The sequence below is a fragment of the Xylocopa sonorina genome, chromosome 2, assembly GCF_050948175.1.
Source record: "Xylocopa sonorina isolate GNS202 chromosome 2, iyXylSono1_principal, whole genome shotgun sequence".
Classification (NCBI taxonomy): Eukaryota; Metazoa; Arthropoda; class Insecta; order Hymenoptera; family Apidae; genus Xylocopa; species Xylocopa sonorina.
Window position 1 is genome coordinate 14,980,980 of NC_135194.1, and position 18,339 is coordinate 14,999,318.

General features: G+C 48.7%; 1 protein-coding gene and 3 non-coding genes across 8 annotated transcripts in view; 1 reads left to right on the forward strand and 3 right to left on the reverse strand.

Moving 5' to 3' along the window:
• Dora (zinc finger SWIM domain-containing dorado) overlaps positions 1 to 18,339 on the forward strand; it is a 52,885-nt gene that overhangs the window by 904 nt on the left and 33,642 nt on the right. For 3 of the 5 annotated variants that reach the window (XM_076910053.1, XM_076910052.1, XM_076910054.1), the window contains exon 1: positions 1,792 to 2,081. In XM_076910053.1, the coding sequence (XP_076766168.1) occupies positions 1,850 to 2,081 (232 nt within the window). In that variant the 5' untranslated portion in view covers positions 1,792 to 1,849. Of the gene's footprint in view, positions 1 to 1,495; positions 2,082 to 18,339 lie in introns of those variants that run through there. The other 2 variants (XM_076910050.1, XM_076910051.1) reach the window with 1 other exon arrangement.
• On the reverse strand, positions 11,352 to 11,422 carry Trnag-gcc (transfer RNA glycine (anticodon GCC)). Its single transcript has one exon. It is a non-coding gene; the product is annotated as a tRNA-Gly (tRNA).
• Positions 13,473 to 13,543, reverse strand: Trnag-gcc (transfer RNA glycine (anticodon GCC)). Its single transcript has one exon. It is a non-coding gene; the product is annotated as a tRNA-Gly (tRNA).
• Trnag-gcc (transfer RNA glycine (anticodon GCC)) lies at positions 13,728 to 13,798 on the reverse strand. The gene has a single exon. It is a non-coding gene; the product is annotated as a tRNA-Gly (tRNA).

The window sequence follows — 18,339 nt, forward strand, 5'->3', positions numbered from 1 at the left end:
CGTCGAAGCGACGCGAATCAGCTGTTCCTATTTTACTGCTAACTCTTACTAAATTTTACACTTTCGAACATTTATCGTAGCGTCCTTGCGTCCATCCTTCGATAATTTCTCACAAGTCCAATTACGAGCTTGTTGATATCGAGTAATAGTTCGTAAGTTCGAGAATCGCTCGGTGACACTCAATGTCGAGAATTTTGATGTTTATGCCGTGTCACACTAGCGTTCTGGTACGCGTAAAAACACAGGTACACAAGGGAATATTTCGCCGGCCAACAGTGTTAGTTTTTGCTTGCCGTTCACGTCATTGTTTACGCTTTCTTATGATCGACGATTTGAGGTCGGTATTATCGCGTATGAAAAAAACGAGCCGTTCGTGAGAAACGTTCGATCATTTTAAATAACTGTTCCGATTCAAACGTTAAGGGGTCAATTTCCGGCGGCGTGCTATGCTCCAGTTTAAATTTATCCTCGGAAAGTAAGCAAAACGGAATAACAGAATTCGAAAGTGAAAGGTGACCTCGTGAAATCACGGACCAAACACGACGGTGATAATGACAAAAACAATGCCTGAAAATGTGTCATCAACTGTGCGATTAACGTGATTAATGCCGCCTTCGTTTCGAAATAACAAAATTCCTTCCCAGCATAAGTCATAACGATCATTCAAATTCAACGATAGAAATGTAACGTGAAACGTATCGGATTAATATAGGCTGGTGTAAAACAATGTAATTCCTTCCGGATTGAAAATACAATCCCTTGGTAATTACGATGTAGGGTGGTATCGTAACGTTGCGTGTGTACCGATCGGAGGACAATTAAAAGTAGCGGCTGTTATAGTCGTCGGTGATGGCGAAGGGAGCTAATAGAGGGGAAGTATTGGACACCGTGTCGGTGGTAAAACGATGGTTAGAGGTGTGCCCTCGGATTTATCAATTACCCCGCTATGCTCGGAAAATCAGAGTTTAATTAACAAATTTTATAGATGCCTGATCACGAAAGACCGTCGAACATTGTACAACCCAGAAATATCCCGTACGCCGAGACATTTATCACTCCCTTCCACACTGTCTTTTTATACATGTTTTCATTTTTTCTCGTTTCAAATATACTGCTCCACGCGTCTGTTGCATGCCCGATGTAATGTTGTATCGTTCATACTTTTGTAATTACCTCATTATAATCAACGTATCGTTCCAGCTACTTCATAAGCCACCTCTCAACCCATTGCCAACCTACTGGGCCACATTTTAAATTCCAATGATCAACTTGAAAGAACAATTGTTCGAATGCAGAAAATAATCATTTAACAACATATTCGAACAATTCTTCTTTCAATTTCGTAACTGTAAATATCTCTAAAGAATCGTGGCTCCTATTATACCCCCTCCCCATGAAAGGCGACACGTACGATCCACTTGATACCCCTCCCTCCCGTCGAAACGAAGACATACGACCAACCCGTTGAATAACCACGGCAAATGTTCTCCCGCAGGCGGCGATCCGCGTTGGGCAGAGGGTCGAAGGGTTTTCACGTCGAACGGTGGCTCGGCTCGTAAGAGACGGCGGCGGTGTCGTCGCTTCGTGATCGCGGTGGGGCCGTCGTCGGAGCACGGTGGTCGTTCGTGGGCGCAGTGGCTCGTAGTGTCGCGTGTGCCGATTCGTACTACAATTAAAACTGGCGGGCAACTTGGCTCGGTCTCCCGTGGCGGTGGGTGGTAGCGGCGGCGGCAGCGGCGGTGGCGGAGGCAGTGGAAGCGGCGGCGGAGGAGGTGGAGGTGGTGGCGGCGGTGGCAGCAATGGTGGCAACAACGGCGGCGGTAACAACGGGGGTGGCGGTGCACGGGGCATGGAGACCTCTGTCGTTTCCGCTGTGTGTAACGTCTTCCGTCGGGAATCGGACGGTTCGCCGATCCCGATCGAATGGGAGGACACCGATCGTTACTCCTTCGACGACTCCGATCGCTTCGAGGGGGATTCTTTGTGCAGCTCGAGCAGCGAGTCGGAGTCGTTGTGCAATAATTGGAGGGGATGGCGACGACCTACTCCCGGTTTCGGCATCACCAAGAAGAACGCGGAAGGTGAGTGCTATCGTTATGTTTCCTGGGAGTATAATCGCGGATGTAATACTATACACGTGTATTCGGAGTATCTAGACCGAGCTCGATCGACCAGAGTCCACGTGCTCGAATCTCGTCACGTGCTTGATGATTATTCGAGGAATCATTCGAGGAAACGAAGGGGTTGTAAGATGCTTTCGTGGGGGAAACGGCGACCTTGAACGACTAGCTGATTCAGCCAGACTATAGCGCTGTGTAACACGTGGTTTTGATATGATCGCTTGAACGTAACTCTATTTTTGACGAACCGTTCGGTTGTACCAAGGTAGGGGATAATTAATACGTTTCGTTAACATGTTTTCTAGTGGTTTATTATCGAGAAATATCGATTTAATCGAGGACTCTGGGAACGAACAGCTGGTCCCACGTAACGGGCTCATTATCTCCGATAGCCAAGAGGTTCGCGTCGTCGTTGCGTCTGCGAGATGAACGCGTTGCAGCGCATTGTAATTCGCACATCTCTTGAAGCGTCCCTCGAAACGCCCGCGCATCGTATGACGCATACGAATTCCATCGTCGGTCGGTTCGCGTACGCAAGGTTAACGATTTCCCATCTTCCGAATGCACTGTCACGTTCCTTCGAGCTGTTTCATTCTTACGCTTTACCTTCCATCTTTCGCAATCGGTGACGTTAGACTTTTCACGAGGCTGTTCGATGTTTTCAGCTTGATCGTTAACCGCGTCCCCCTACGTGGGTAACGCCATCTGCTTCCACGCAGAGCTTTCACCGCGGAATATTTTCATTTCACGCGGAGAAAGTAGATAGGTGTTAGAACAGGGGCTGGAACGTTCGAGGCGTTCCGCGTGGCAAATCGTACCGGAGGAACGTCGTCGTACACCGATCGACGCCTCCGTTTCTTTTCTTTCCCTTTTCACTTATTTTCGCCTGGCAACTGTAATTGAGTTGGCGCGTGATCAACACGCGCGCGACATAAATTACCTTCTTACCGTTGCTCGCGAGCGTACGTTGCACCTTGCGATAACAATTTGCTACACGGTTGCACGTTGTGAGCCGAACCGTGAAGTCGAGGCCGTTTATTTTACCGCAGCGTCTACCGTAAACGCTCGTTTCTCTTTCGCGGTTGTGCAACTCGCCAGCGGATTGCAACATTTGATAAACAAAATTGTCAACGTACCGATAACACCGGATCCATTGTCGAAACTCGAACCGATCGTTCCTTCGGTTTCTACGTAGCCAATTACATAATCGTACGCTCTAATGATAAATTCACGATCAGTTTCGAGAGTAGCAGCTCGGTTCGAATTGAATTTTTCACGTTACAGCATTCTTCCCAGTAAAGGATATATTCCTCGACACTCGACCACTCTGTCATCCGTACGACAAGAAACGAGGCAGAAGATAGGACGATCGAGCTAATAAACGATATTTTGCCACCGCGCAAATAATATCCCCGATTTCACGGTTCTATCTTAGCCTGCGAGAGATAGAAGAGAGTCATTATCAGGTACCGTTTCATAACGACGGAGCCTTGTCAGACACGTGCGATTATGTATCTCAAGTGAAACGTAAAACCATATCGTATATTTCTACTCGGAAGCACGTGGAGGAAAGTTACGCGATCTCTTCCTAGAATCTCATTTTATAATCGCATCAATTTTCCGCGCGTTTTTCTTCCCCGAGCGAAACACAGCTCGTGTCATATTTTTTTTTCTTTTTGCGAGCCGGCGCGCTTATTTATTCGAAGGGGAAGTCGGATCTCGCTCAGTCTTTTATGTATACCCCGTTCCTTTTTCTCCACGGTCCTTGCTCCGCTGCGGGCCGATCAAGGCCGGGAAAAAGAGCAAACGGTCGGGCTGGATAGAGAGCGAGAACACGAATCCGTACACTTTACCCGGTTTGGTCACCGGCGCGCGCGTAAACACATCTCGCTGCTGCGCGACGTCGAATACGGTTCGACGTTTAAAATATGCTGATCGGATGCGTGCCAGCCGAATTAACGCGTTCGCTCGAGGAACGTTCGATTAAGTGAATTTTATAGCGGCGCGTGGAAGCAATTTCGACGCGCGGTGTCGCGGAAAAAGAAAGGTTAATGGGATCGAGCGCGTCGGTTTTGCTCGCGCATCCGGGGATATAAACATGGCTTGTTTTCAAGTTAAGCGTCTCGATTGGATCGGTGTAACGTAGTAAATCAAAGTCGAGAGAGATTCCGATCGAGAGGGAAAGTAGCCGATCAATTAATCGCGAATACTTTTACACCGGACCTCCGACTGTTACATATTTCATTTGGTTTCTCGATTCGATGCGTTCATCCTGCCGCGGAACTCATTCGCAATTTAAAGCGAGCCACCCCGTGCACGGTAGATCTAACAATTACGAAAGTGTCTGCTTTTTAATACGTTCGAAAGATGCGGAGGGACGTACTGACGGCCGTGCCATAAAGGCGCGCGGTTATTTTTAGACACGCTCCATTTATGACGCCGAGGAAACACCGTTTCAACCGCGTTGTGCTTTAATTTTCCGTTAATAAGCAGAGGCAGACGCGGCGCGTACCCGCGGAGATGCCGCGGGTGTCGTTTCTCAAACGGTCCCCCTCGCCGCTGGTTGCGATACGCGTTTCCTTGTTTCATTTAGAGACGGGTGGTAACCCCTTTAAGAATTGCGACCACGTAGAGAAAGTATCTCATTTTACTTTCTCGGCGCATGCGCGCACGCGGTCCGCATGCATTTAGAAAGTGTACGCGACGCTCGTCCCCGGAGAACGACCGGTCACGTCGCTCCTCCTTCGTGCCACGGATTTCATCCTCTCTGGTTAGAATTGTCAAGGTTATCGTTCGCGTGCGACCACTGCGGACCGGTGATCGCTCGTTCTCGATTTTCGAGCGGCGATTCGAGCGATCAGGTCGGATGCGAGCAACCCCTGCCGCGCGTCTACGACACGGCTGTACCCGTTTCGAAGCGTGACGGCTCGAGACGGTGAACGGTCACGCGCTCCACGCCGTCCGGATTTCAATTAGACTAATGCATCGGCCAGCATAGCGAAGAACAGCGCCGGCACGTTCTCGCCACCATCGTGTCGCATTTCTCGCAGGACAAGCGAGATCCGCGATTTAACACGCGCGAAGAGCCTCTTCCCACTTGAAAGCTAGTCCGATCGGACGAAACTGATAAACATCAACTTTTGGCGGACACGGCTTCTCCTTAAGCGTTGGGAATTATGGAAACTCTCTCCTCCCTCGAATGCTGTCCGCGTCTGAGCGGAAAAAACGGACTGATCGTTCCTCGAGAATTGAGAGAGCTCTTATTGAAAAGTTCATCGTGTTCGATCGAAGACAGCTGGCGAGTAGCAATGTTTCTTGACCCTCGATCATCCCTTAGACATTAGAAATGGTTCAACGCGAGATGCGCGGTATCGGAAAGGTTAAAAGCCGGCACTATGCCTCCGGTTCCGTCCCTCGGAACGTCGTCTGTCAGGGAAAACAATGGCGGATGTTGCAGCAGGATGTATCGCTAGGAGTAGAAAAAGGAAACAATGCGTGGGAGGGAGAGAGGGTAGTAACGATGGAACAAGAAGTAGCACGGGGAAAAAGACGGTTGGGGGGGTGTTGGGCGACGGTGGCGGAGAGGGTGAAACGAGCCGTTGCTCGAGGGGTGACAAAGGGTGGTGTCGCGGGATAGGAAAAGCGGGGTTCGAAGGGAAGGTTCCCGCCGGTCGATGGTGCTGTACCATCCAGTTTTTTTGCGGGACACCCCGAGATCGTGCGCGAATAAGCACGAATCGCGAGGTCAGAGATGGGGATTAGAGAGATGGCCACGGTTTCTTCGATTAAACGTCGAGCTTTCGTTGTACTAGAACCTTAGCGTTGGAGATCGTTTTTCCTTCATTGCCTTCGTTGTATCCATTCTAGACACCGTACACGTTTACAGTTTTCTATAAGAGGAAAATTACAGCGCTTCCTATTCGATAGATATCGTGGCCTCAGCGGGAACCACGAATGACCTTGGAGCGTTCTTGACACTTTCATTCACTGACCTTCCTCATTACTATTCCAGCGGCATCGTCAACCTTCACCACCGCCGCAGTTCAATTTTTTTCACGTTGAAACGCGTATCCATACGCGACGTATCGGTATACGCGTAGAAAGTTGTCGCGCGTTCGCTGCATTAGCGATACAACCATTAGCAAGGGCCCCGATTCCAATTCGCTCTCGCCAGCGAGACGATTCGAGCGACGCCGATCGAACGGCCGATATCGGATTTGGATAATTCCATTCGTCGTCCGATAATTGAATCTATCCGAGCATATCCGGTCCCACGATCACGGATACCGTGCCCAGGGAAGATTCATCGGGATCCTTGCCGGAACACGTCGAGGGGGACGTGCCTGAGCTTCTCGCCAGCGAGTAGAAAACTCGCAAGTATTTTCTAAGGGAAGATAGTACGATTAAATTCTACCCCTACCCTTTTACCATCTCGTTTGCATTTTTGCTTCGATTATTCGCGTCTAAGAGAGCTAGCCTCCGCAAGTTTTACGTTACATCCATAATTGTACGAGTTACGCTTTGGGGGATGAATCTGGGACGCAACGCGGAAGGGATACTAGTTGCAACGTGGCGTGCTTGGGACGCGATTCGAAAAATTCTTTTTAGATCGCCTCCTCTCTCGATTCGTGGTGCGTGTCGAGAGAACGTTCCAAGCTCTTGGCTCGACAGTGATCGATGCCGATTATCGGGGACCCGTGTGCAACTATCAGCCTGTTCCAAATCATCGAGCAACCCGGTTAATGAGATTCCACGGAGAAACGGGATCCACCCGTGTGTTATCACGTGAGAAGCGTTAACGTTTCCCTCGATTTTTCAGGGATTGGCTCGTTGGAAAGAAAGTTGAACGTCGCTCACGCGGACACGAGGACAGGACTCGCGTTCGAACTATTCCAATCGTAGGAACAATTTCGAGTCGGCAATTTATGACGTACCCGTGCCTCGAGCCGAGTTCCCGGCTCGCCTCCGGCTTCGGATAGGAAACTCTAGGGTTAAAGATCGAGATTCAGTCGGCACTGAGTTATCACGGTTGCTGAGTTATCTGGAATTTGGCTTGGATTACCATCGGAGATTCCTTGCCGCCTCGAATGCGAGCCTCGTTAGCTTGCGCGAGGGAAACTTCATTCGAATATTCTACAGAATCCCGGTCATTTTGTCCCCATTACGTTCAACCTCGCGTTCGTTCCGTTTCAGAGCGAATCTTAACGCGTCTCGTTCGATCGAGCGATCTCGGTGTGTTCCATCGCAAAACTGAGAATCATCCATGCGATTATTCGATGTTAAAACAGTCGAAGACGAGGGGTTGATACGCCGAGAGGTCAGAGAATGTATCGATGGCGAAATTTAGCCAAGTCTCGTTCGTTTCAATGCCCGCTGTGATCGTTGACAGACGAAACGGGTGCCAATATGTTTTTGCACCGTGATACAGGCTTGTCGTATAAATTACGAGCGAACTTTTAGTCCCCGTACTGGCGTCTCTGACTCCTTCGAACTTCCACGTTGCTTGACTGATCCGAATTTGAACGATTCCCGGCAGTTCCGCGCGACCAACTTCCTCTCGCGATGCTAACTTCCACCCTCTAGAAGAAGTTTACTCGCTCCAACGTGCTCGCTTTTCAGGACCCGAGTCCACTCCCTCGAATGTTCTCATCGAGGAGTTCCTACGCGAGTTCGCCTGTATTAAATTAAAATCCCTTCTCCGGGCTCGTATTTAGCGACGTTGTTCCAAATGGCGTTTTGCGAGTTTTACAGACCCCAAAGAGCGGTATTCCACTCCTGTCCGCGTACAAATTGATTCCACGTAATGCGGCGCCTACGGTTAGTTCCATAGGAAAAAGTCTCTAGTCTCTCATTACGGATTCCTCTCGTAAAATGTCTCTCTCGTTTTTTCTTTACTTTATACCCTACGACTGTTAGCCTCCGGCAAATTCTTATCTCGAGGAGCCACGCATTTAAATGATCGCAGGATCGAGAAGTCGGATCAATGATCTTGGAGGTATTGTTCGAGGTGAATTCCTTCGCTAACGAGCATCCACCTAGCAGAAGATTCACGCGACTTGGTTTATCGTCGATCGCTCACGCTCGGAATATCGAGCCATAAATTCAATTAACCTGACGAGCGGCACGCTCGAATTGTCCTCTTGTGCGCTCGCCTATCGAGCCAACCGAAACTTCATTACCCCGCATCGATGCCCGCGTATCCTTGGGCGATGATCTTTAGAGCGCCGCTCGGCCATGCTGGAAAATCGTCCACGAAACCTCCTTCCTCGTCGTCTTGATTGCTCGTTCGAAATTATTTTCTCCTTCTTCCTCCCCAACGTTTCGACGGTCGTTTGTTAAAACGAACGCGGTACGTCTGGATTAACAAAATGCCGGTTTTATGGTGGCCTGTTACAGTCGAGAAGGGACATTTCATACATGTAAAGGAACGAAAACGATTGGCCAACTGCCAGTCGAATAACTCACGATACGATCCGTAATAAAATTATCTGCACCCTTGACTGCCTATATTTCCAGATTTATAACCATTTTACGGAGATTCGCTAGCTGGGGAACGTCCGTTGCGGGGCACGATCTTGCCCGGAGATTTATGCCGATACGTAGCCTCCGTTAACTTTCATCCGATCTTCCAGTTCAGTCTTCTAAGCTCCATTTTCCTTCTAATCTTCACAGCGTACCTAAACGTTAGCCACCACTTAGCCTCGTCTTTCAGTAAAGATGGCTTCCATGATACCTCACCAGTAGGTGTCGCCTCGTTCTTCTTCCTCGACCATCCCACTTCTCAAACGTCCGCGTCCGTCTCGACGACGAATCGAAGAAGACGCGTCTCGAATCCACCCTTTCAACCACTGGACACACGCACGCGTCTATTACCAGGTAGAAAACTATCGTAGAACAATGAAGCGTCCCCCCGTACGTAATTACCGTGCGGCTTAGCTCGTTCGAGGGGCGAGGGTTCGCTCTCGTTCCGTTCGCCTAGTCGTCGAGACACCGTGATCGTCGGTGTATGCGCGACACGTACGACGCTCGGCCGGTTTTATGCGGATTTCACGGCGCACGTGTGCGTCACCCAGCTATCCTCCACCGGTAATTACCGGGAGGCAACAGATGCGTGTACTCTCGTTCCTGTTGCACGGTTCGAGACCGGGCGAAAGCGCCGTTCTGGCGAACGTTCACGCACGTGTCACCCGCGAGCAGTCCGGTCTGTCGTGTATCCTTCCTTTCCATTGGTCCCTCTTTTCCGCGCACTGCGAACACGCTCCTCCACGGATTTGGTCAATCGTATCCGGCTGGGTCCGACTGCGGCGACCGGGACAAACTCGGCGAGGAACGCGTGGAGGGACGCGGATGACTCGTGGATGATTCGTTCTCGAAAATAAGCAACTGCCCGGGTCATTTTCGGGTGGCACTGTTCCCAGGTCTCGTCTGTGTCGTGCTAGCGCGTGGACGTTGGTAGGTTTAGAGAAATTCGTGTAGATATTTCATAATTGATGTATGTAAAGTCATCTCTGTCGCACAGTTAAAAAAAAAAAATCATTTTTCTTTTCTGTTGCAGGTGAGTGTCACGCTCTCTAATGAATTATTCAGCCGGAAATTAGACGTACACGAGCGACGCAAAAAAGTAAGGCTACATAGGCTAGAAAGGCGTACCGATAAAAAAAGGCATTTTAATTTCACACGTGGCGTACTCGACAAAAAGACCAGAATCTTGGTCTTTTAGATACAAACGAGCTGCCTTTTGAAAAGCGCCGCGCTTTATGGAAGCGTTATCGAGTAAACAAGGACAAGGGAAGCGGAAATCGGGTCTGGTCTCGTCTCGTCTCCCGGTACTCGGTTCCTGAAAGACTCGAATCCTTTCAGGACGGGGTGGGCGGTCGAGCCAGCCTCGAAGCGAATTTCTTCTAAGGAACAAACTACTTAATAGCTATTGTTACAGTCTTAGCATGAAGTTTCTTCGGGCGGGAGGGAGGTGGAAGAGGTGTCTCAGTCATCGCGCGGCGGAAGTTCCATCGTGGGGGGAGGAAAACTGCAGAGAGAATCCTCGCGAAATTCACATTCCCCAGTAATTTTGTTTAGCTGTCTAAAAGCCCCGGGAAAGATGGCGGTCGCGAAGATGGAATGCGAGACGCGAAAGGGAAGTGGGAATAATAGTTTCCGTGAACCGAGTAGAATCGAGAATTGTTTTTTGCCTATTGATTTACTGACGAGTGTGCCAACCTTTTTTGTTATACACAGTTAACGTTGCAGGAATCCAAGTTTGGAGTTAGATTTCTTTTTAAATTGAGTACTCGGGCGTTGAATGGGGATGAACGATGGTTCTGATAAGCGAGGACGATTAGCGTGGGTCAGGGAGGATCGATAAAATTGCAATGGTAGACAGAGACTTTCGTGCGAGGATCTGTCTGAGGAAAAGGTGAAACTTAACAGTAATGTAACACGTAAGAACTATTCTCGTGGGACTGAATTGCGGGGGAAGATAATAGCGAGGCGATCCACGGTTGATGTTACTCGCGTTTAATTACTGCAGTCCCGTAATCGGTTCTGGAAGGACAATGCCAGCTAGCGGCGTGCGGTGGCGCCACGGTCGACTTCTCACCTCCTCGTATTTCGGATATTCGAAATTGATAGCCGCGATTCCATCGTTGATTCGATCGTTGAGATCGAACTGGTCAGGGGAGATGATGGTCCGTGATCATTTCATGGCTACGTAAGGATAACGATCGGTTCTCCCGGCGGTATGTCGTAATTTGAAGCGATGTTATATTGCCGCTCTCGTGCGCGCGGACGATGAAGTTTCTCGCAGTGCTCGAGGATTCTTGTCTTACCGGTTGCAACAATCGGATAATAATTCTCCTTCGAGATTCTGCGCCATCCCACGTCCTTCTTTTTCCCTTGTCCTTGTTTGCGGAGGGAGTTAAGTGACGTAAGTGCATCGAGAGGTGATTTATCTCTGCTCTGATCGCGTTCATTTTTTTCCTACCCAGTAAAAAATCGTAGCCAGTCCCTTTAGACCGCCAGCGTTGGTTTTCCAAATGGGGAAATGTACTCGTAATTGAAAGGGATATTATCCGCAGTACTCTCGAGGGTTCATTCAAGATGTATGAAGCCTCTCGTGTATCACATTTTCTTTTTATACCTTTGTTCGAGGGTAAGAGAATGGGTTATGATTGCAGTAGGAAATGTATGGGAATGAAAATATTTTTTATGAAAAATAAAAGTAAAAATTATCGTTGCATCGGCCGGGAATCGAACCCGGGCCGCCCGCGTGGCAGGCGAGCATTCTACCACTGAACCACCGATGCTCTTGAAAGGCTTGTTTCCACTATTTAATTTTCTTTGCGATGGCCATACAGGAAAATGGTATTACTACATAACATCAAGAACTATTTATATAATTTTACTTCAATCATACGACGAGGACAAACGTTTATCCGTTTGAATAAAACATTTTAACCACGAACCACATCACAGTTTCAGAAATAGAGAGCTCGCAGCGGAAGCATTTCGTAGTCCCTGAATAGTGGAGGAAAATAGGAATGATTAATCTGTTAAAGTACGATCCCTTGGGTTATTCTGAACATTTGACGAAGGAATATTTTTTATCCTTCATAATCTTAAAGATCCTTTGTGTTATAGACAAGCGATCTTATTTAAGATACGATGTAAGAAGTTGGACGCAAGTTTCTTACGGAGTTGGATGGAACGTTAGTCATTTACGGCATTTGGAACAAACATTGCCAAGGATAAGCGTAGAAGACCGACACAATAACGAATCATTGGTCGGTTTCGTCGATGACTTTGGTTCAGGGTCGGCCGTTGCACTTTCGTGATCCGAGCATAACAAAGAGAACGAACCACAGGAACGAGTGTGCTCCTCTTCTGTGTTAGATGCACTATTTAATACAAAGTAATGGATTGTTCGTATCGTAACATTGATTTCTAAATCGAAACATGACGTGGGGGCTCATAGGAATATCTCTAAAATCTTCAGAGTAAAACAATTTATACAATTTGTATACACACGATTGCCCTCGAATCCTGCAGTTAATCAGTGTACATTTTTCTCCTGTCAACGTAGAAGATAAATTACGAAGCTTGGCATTTTTCATCGTGAAAATTCGTCGCAGACGTATTCTATAACTCTCTCCACTGGTTAAAGTCAACAAACCCGAGCGGTAGAAAAGTCTAGGGCCTAGAGCCTAGGGCAGTCGACTTCGACATCCGGTTTGCCTCGGACCAAAGTCAATGCACCTGGCCCTGCTCATCGAACCGATCCCTAAAGTGCATCTCCCTCTTACGCAAGCGGGACGACTTCGGCTGTTCCGCTCCCAGTCCCTTTACTTTTCTTCTCTCCTTTTTTTCTTCCATTCCCTCTACCTGAGCTTACAGGGGACAAAAAGAATTCCTTCACCAGCGGAGAATCGTGGACGTAGCCATAACGGGCCCGCGTACCTTTGCTCACGAGCTTAAACTACCCACCTTGAAAAAAAGTCGTGTACACTCGAAAGTGTCTCCCTGGCGGAGAGCCGCGCGCTTCTCGGCCTCGTGTGAGTGATTTTAACAGGGAAAGGTACTTCAACCGGTTAAACTGACATTTACTGGTTCTCCCAGTGTAGACGCGGCCTTGGCATCGTGTTTCTTTCGACTTGCTCTGTGTCGAGGTTATCACGATACTCAATTTCACCCGTGGCTCCGTTTTAGTCTCGTGGCGATGAGCATTATTTATGCGGAAATCTAAGCGCGAAACCTCTCTCCGCTCGAATCGATACCGCGAATTATTCGATCGTTCCTCGGCTCGTTCGAGGGTTTCTGGAAACGCGTTCCATATTTCATCGTGTAACGTGTCCCGAGGATTTTCGAAACACTTACGGGCGATCCTGGAAGGGACACGACCGGGAGAAAAAAGGTGGCGATAGTCATCGGGAGATAAAGGACGACGGTGTAAGGTTTTTAGTTCAGGTGACCCTAAGAAGCTACAAAGCTTGTATCTCTTTTGCCGAGTTCATGGCCGTCCCCTTTCAGGGACCTTAGGATCGATGCTGCAATGAGATTCAGGGGTGACGGGGAGGCAAACAGTGCCTGTAGACCACATTTGTTTTTCCTGCGAGAGGAGCGAAGTTGAGGTAGCCGATCAATGAGAAATACAAGAAGTAACGCATAATTGATCAAATTGTAGCGGTATAAAATAATTAAACCGTTTAGATATCATCTTATATGTGGACATTGCTACGCTAGTAAAAATTTCGAAGGCTGTTTCATAGTCTTAAAGAGCTGAAGACAAAAGATTCTAATTATACGTAATGAGGCAGCGTTATTTTCGATTTATTGTTAAATAAGTAAAAAAATTAACCTTGCATCGGCCGGGAATCGAACCCGGGCCGCCCGCGTGGCAGGCGAGCATTCTACCACTGAACCACCGATGCTTCGATGAAGGATTCTGATCCAGGTGGAAAGAAGAGGATTAATCCGTTCCATATACGGCATATTTTAATTCCTAATAATGTTATAGTATTTTCTATTTTAGTTAAAAATATGGATAAACATAGTAAAGTGAATCAAAATATTATAAATTAATTATACGTATGTATGAAGCAAAAAATTAATCCTTGCATCGGCCGGGAATCGAACCCGGGCCGCCCGCGTGGCAGGCGAGCATTCTACCACTGAACCACCGATGCTCTTGAAAGATGAGACTTTCCCATAGAAACGTGTATCGTTGCAGCATCCCACTTAACTCGCTATCTATTCTGTGTAATACACATTATATTTGCATCTGTTTCTTTTCACAAAGTTTCATGGCCCAAACGAACACACCGCGTACAAATGGGGCCCTTGAAAGGGCACGCTAAAATCATTCACCTTAGCTCCATCTGACTCTAGTTATTTTTTTTCTGGTCCGTCCTTTACACTTTGTTCTCGTCCACCGAGACTCGTCCCTTTCTTCTTCTTCTTCTTCTCTCTCTCTCTCCCCTTGTCCCCCGTAAGTCTACGAACACCGAGCAATTCGAGGGTGCTTATTTTTCTTTTCTACAAACACGTCGACACGGCGGTCCGCTCCTGCTGGGCAGACGGACAGTCCCATAAACACAGGCCACCGCGATAAAGGAAGAAAAGTTTGTTAACCTCTTCGTATCGCGTAGGATCGTTAAAAAAAACAGGCTGCGTGACCGCGAGCACCGACCGGGTCTACGTTTTTCGAGGACTTTTTGCTCATCGAACACTGTCGCCAACAGCGGTCAGCTCTTTGAAAATAAATGAAGGGGCAGATTCCTGTTCCACGTTTTTTCTCATTTTAGCAGAGAAACAACGTTCAAGGCTTCACGGTTTTTATTTTATACCCGCCGTCTGGTGGTCTCTGAATCTTTTAATTAATTTAAACGCGACGCCAGCCAGTCCTACCGACCAGTGAGACCGTCGATCGTTCAGTTTCTCTTCGAAACCGATCTCAAATCGAAGGATCGAAGGTCGATCCATCGGGTTCGCAGAAGATCGGTTTGCGATCGATCTGTTGCGTTCCCCTATTCGTTGGCCCGAGGGATCGAATACTCGCAATTAGATCTTCAGCCCCCGAATCCGCTTATCGATTATTCCCTCCGTGTTTTTAACCCCATCGTCCCATTTCCGTTCGCCTCGAAAATTTAATATCGCCCGGGCGAAACTATCCTGCGGGTAATTTCCACAGTGGTGGAATTAGTCGCGATTCGATTCCCGTTGGTGTACCACGGGGATCGACATAATTGCCGGGTCGACGAACAATGGAGGGCCTCGATTAAGTCGTCTTCTAATCGAATACAAAATTCATCGAGTTCCCCGCGGATGCAGCCATCGAACCGTCATTATTTTATCAGCCACGTTACCTGACTGTTTAACAATCTAGACCTTTAATCACGTCTTACCATCGTTTATAAAAAAAATCAGCTAACTAAGCTCGTAATAATGGTCACATTTTCGAGGTACGTTTCATTCTGATAGCGAACCCCGTATGTTTCTCGGTGCACAATTCCTCGGGGACGACGGAATACGGTTTCGATGGAAGGTTCGCGAAACGGGAGGCAACTCGTGCGGGTACAGCTGGGGCGTTAGAAAATAATTGAACCATAGGTTGGTGGCTCGTGTGCACCACGTACGTGCGGGGAACGAACAGACCTCGTACGCTCCGAAGGGCTGAAAAAGCGACGCGAGACTCGAATCGCGGATCGAACGGTAATCCGCCGGCTAATGGAATCAATTAAACGCGATCCACTCGGCCTCTGCTAGCCTGTTCCAGTTTCTGAGTTTCTTGCCTCGCGCACCGACGAGGACGTGCCATTTTCCAACGAAATTCAAGCGGAGATCCTGCTCGACGCTATTGTCCTTTATTTCCTTTGCTGTTATGGAAAACTGTAAACGACGGTAGGACATTTTATCTGGTAGATAAAGTCACAGTAGGGGATCGAGAGGTTTTTGTACTTTTCTAGGAAGGAAGTACCATAGATATAAAGGACTTGGAAAAGCTGCAAACAACCTATGAAACATTCAGAAGCAATCCGTAGCAATCAGAGTCTGGTTGGCCACAATAACGTGGGCACCTGTTTTGGTCCAGAGATTGGCCTAATTTCGGCCAGGATGGCCGAGTATTTCCGGTAGCGCGCGTAGGGGGTGGACAGGTGGAGCTGGAACTTGAACCAGCTTCTCTCTTATAAATAAAACCAATTACTTGCGGGCAATTCATCAAGAGCGTTCGTTGACAGCGCGGGGCGGAGTTAATATCGGCGGGATGACGTTCCAAGATTAATACCAGTTCGCGTGTTTTCGAGCCGCGGGGTGGCTGGAGCACAAAGTTCTCGAAATAGCACGGGAGAAGGAAGAAACATTCTCCCGCGGATCTATTTCGTCCTCCCAACCCCCCATGCTTTCCTCCCTCTTCTTCTTCTTCTTCTTCTTCTTCTTCTTTCTTACACCGTTTGACGCTTCTTCGCGAATACCCCGTGCTTCCGCACCTACTTGCCACCCTCTCTTGCCAGTCCATGGAGCGGACGTGGATTATCGAAGATAAACGCTGACAATGCAATGGCTCGCAGCCCATTGCTGTTTCTGATCCATCGCCATCGCGAATTGATTTAACGCTTCGGATACGTAGACCTACTCTTGCCGGTTTTTGTCCGTCGAGTCTTGACGGTTGGGTGAAACTGTTTCATCGTAGGATCGATTTGGTATCGATTTTAAGTTGCGCCCCTAGCGCTTGCAAGTAACACGATGCTATAAAAAAATGCTCAACTTTTTATTTCACTGACTTACACCGCGACGATTCCCCGGCCCCTGAATCGCTCCTCTACGCCCTATGAATAAGTGATCTCCCCTACGTTCGCACGAGGAAAGTCTAGACCAACGGTGGTGCAGGTGCAACAACTCCCACGGCATCGAGAATCATCGCCAGCCGCGTCCTCTGCAGCGTTCATTTCTGCCCCGCCGTGAAAATGGCGGAAAAGGGACGCGGTAATAACTAGCCGCGTTCGTCCAGCCTTCGATCCTCCTCCGAGGGCCTCTGCTTCTATTCGTGGCGTGGGACGATAAACTCTCGTCCGCTTTCTGTGACCTTTCGCAGGGGAAAGTAGTGAAATCGAAAGAGGAATTATTTAGTTTTTAAATTACGATCGCTGGTATCGCGTGGGTGGTTTCGCGCGGCATATCGCGCGCGGGTTATTAAACGCGACGGCCAGCCGAGAAATATACGGTTCGACGTGAATTCGCGAATCTCCATTAACGTTTTCAAGCGACATTAGTCGCCGGCGGTCGTTTCGCGGGTACACGTCCGGTGGCCCGTGGACCAAGGAAAACCGGAATACGAGCGCGGCATAAATTTTAAGAGCTGTTTACCAGCGCTAGCCCCGCTGGGAAATAAAAATATTTTAATTACGGGGTTGAAGAGCCGCGGAGGCGTTCGCTTGTTCCCACCGCGTGTTCCGTGTTTGTTGGAATGCCGCCACGAGATATTTACGAGCCCGTCCTCGCCATCTTGCGGTTCCGCGGCCGCGAACACGAGCCGTAATTTTCATGCTACGAACTTTTTCAATCAAATACGTATCGCTGCGACACGCGAAAGATTAGTCACCGTCAAGTCATACGTCCGGCAAGTAACAATCGTACGTACGTTTAATCGTGTTACCAAGACCAGAAGGCCGATCCACCCAGGCGGCTTGCACTTCTACATCATTATAGCGAAATAAAGCGGGCGCTCATTCGTCGGCGACGTTGTTTCGCAAGCATCGCGATCGAGGGAGCACCTGCTCTCCGTCGTAACATTTATTTCCCAGCAAAAGAGGTCATACCCCAGGTGTTTGATCGCCGTTGACGCTCGAATAATGACCGGGGAAAAAAAGGCAAGTTGCGAAAGCACCGCACTGCTGTCGAGCCGTGCGATTTACTAAAAAAAAAAGAAATTCACCGTGACGTTCTTGATGACTCGCGTCGACCGTCTAACACGCTATGAGGCCGGGAGTTTCGAATCGTTGACTCCGAGATGCATCCATTTATTCCCTCGAGGAAGTCTCTCGAGTTTGCCTTCGAGTACAGCGTCGAATCTCGACAAGTTTTATTTTAATCCGAAAATTCCATTGAAAGAAACGTACGCTGTTCTCGCGTTTCACTGTCTTTCTTAAAAATACGCTCGATCACCCAGAGAACAATTTCATCTATCGAGATCCCATCGTATCAATCCCGTTCTAACTACATCGCTGGCTAACCACCAGATACACCCCCGAGTGGGCGTATCTTTTCAGCTCCCGTCGATTAACAGAAGCAATCGAACCCCGAGGCCGCAAGATTCCGGGACGGCAATAAACGCGGTTCCTCCGCGGCGCAGAGGGGCCGCCGTGTGCACAGGTGGTGGTTGTTTGCAAAATGGCAAAGGCACGTCGAACAGATGGTGTGGCACGCCCGCACAAAGGCGGGCCGACGTGACCGCAGCAGCCTTTTGCCCGGTGCTGTTTTGCTCCCTGTGCGAGGACGAAAAACGAACGCGGTCGCGACTCCGCGCGTCTTCGCGAGGAGTTGTCCGGCTCGCTTTTTCCACCGTTGAAATAAGAGTGGCCGCCGGGAGATTGCTATTGACACAGGACACTCCGGAATCTGCCGCGTTCCCTGGAAAACATTCAGAACGCGTCTCCAGTTTCGCGTCACGGTACCATGGAAAAACAAGGCCTTGGGACCACGCTCGCTCCTTTATGGGGCGGGAATTTTC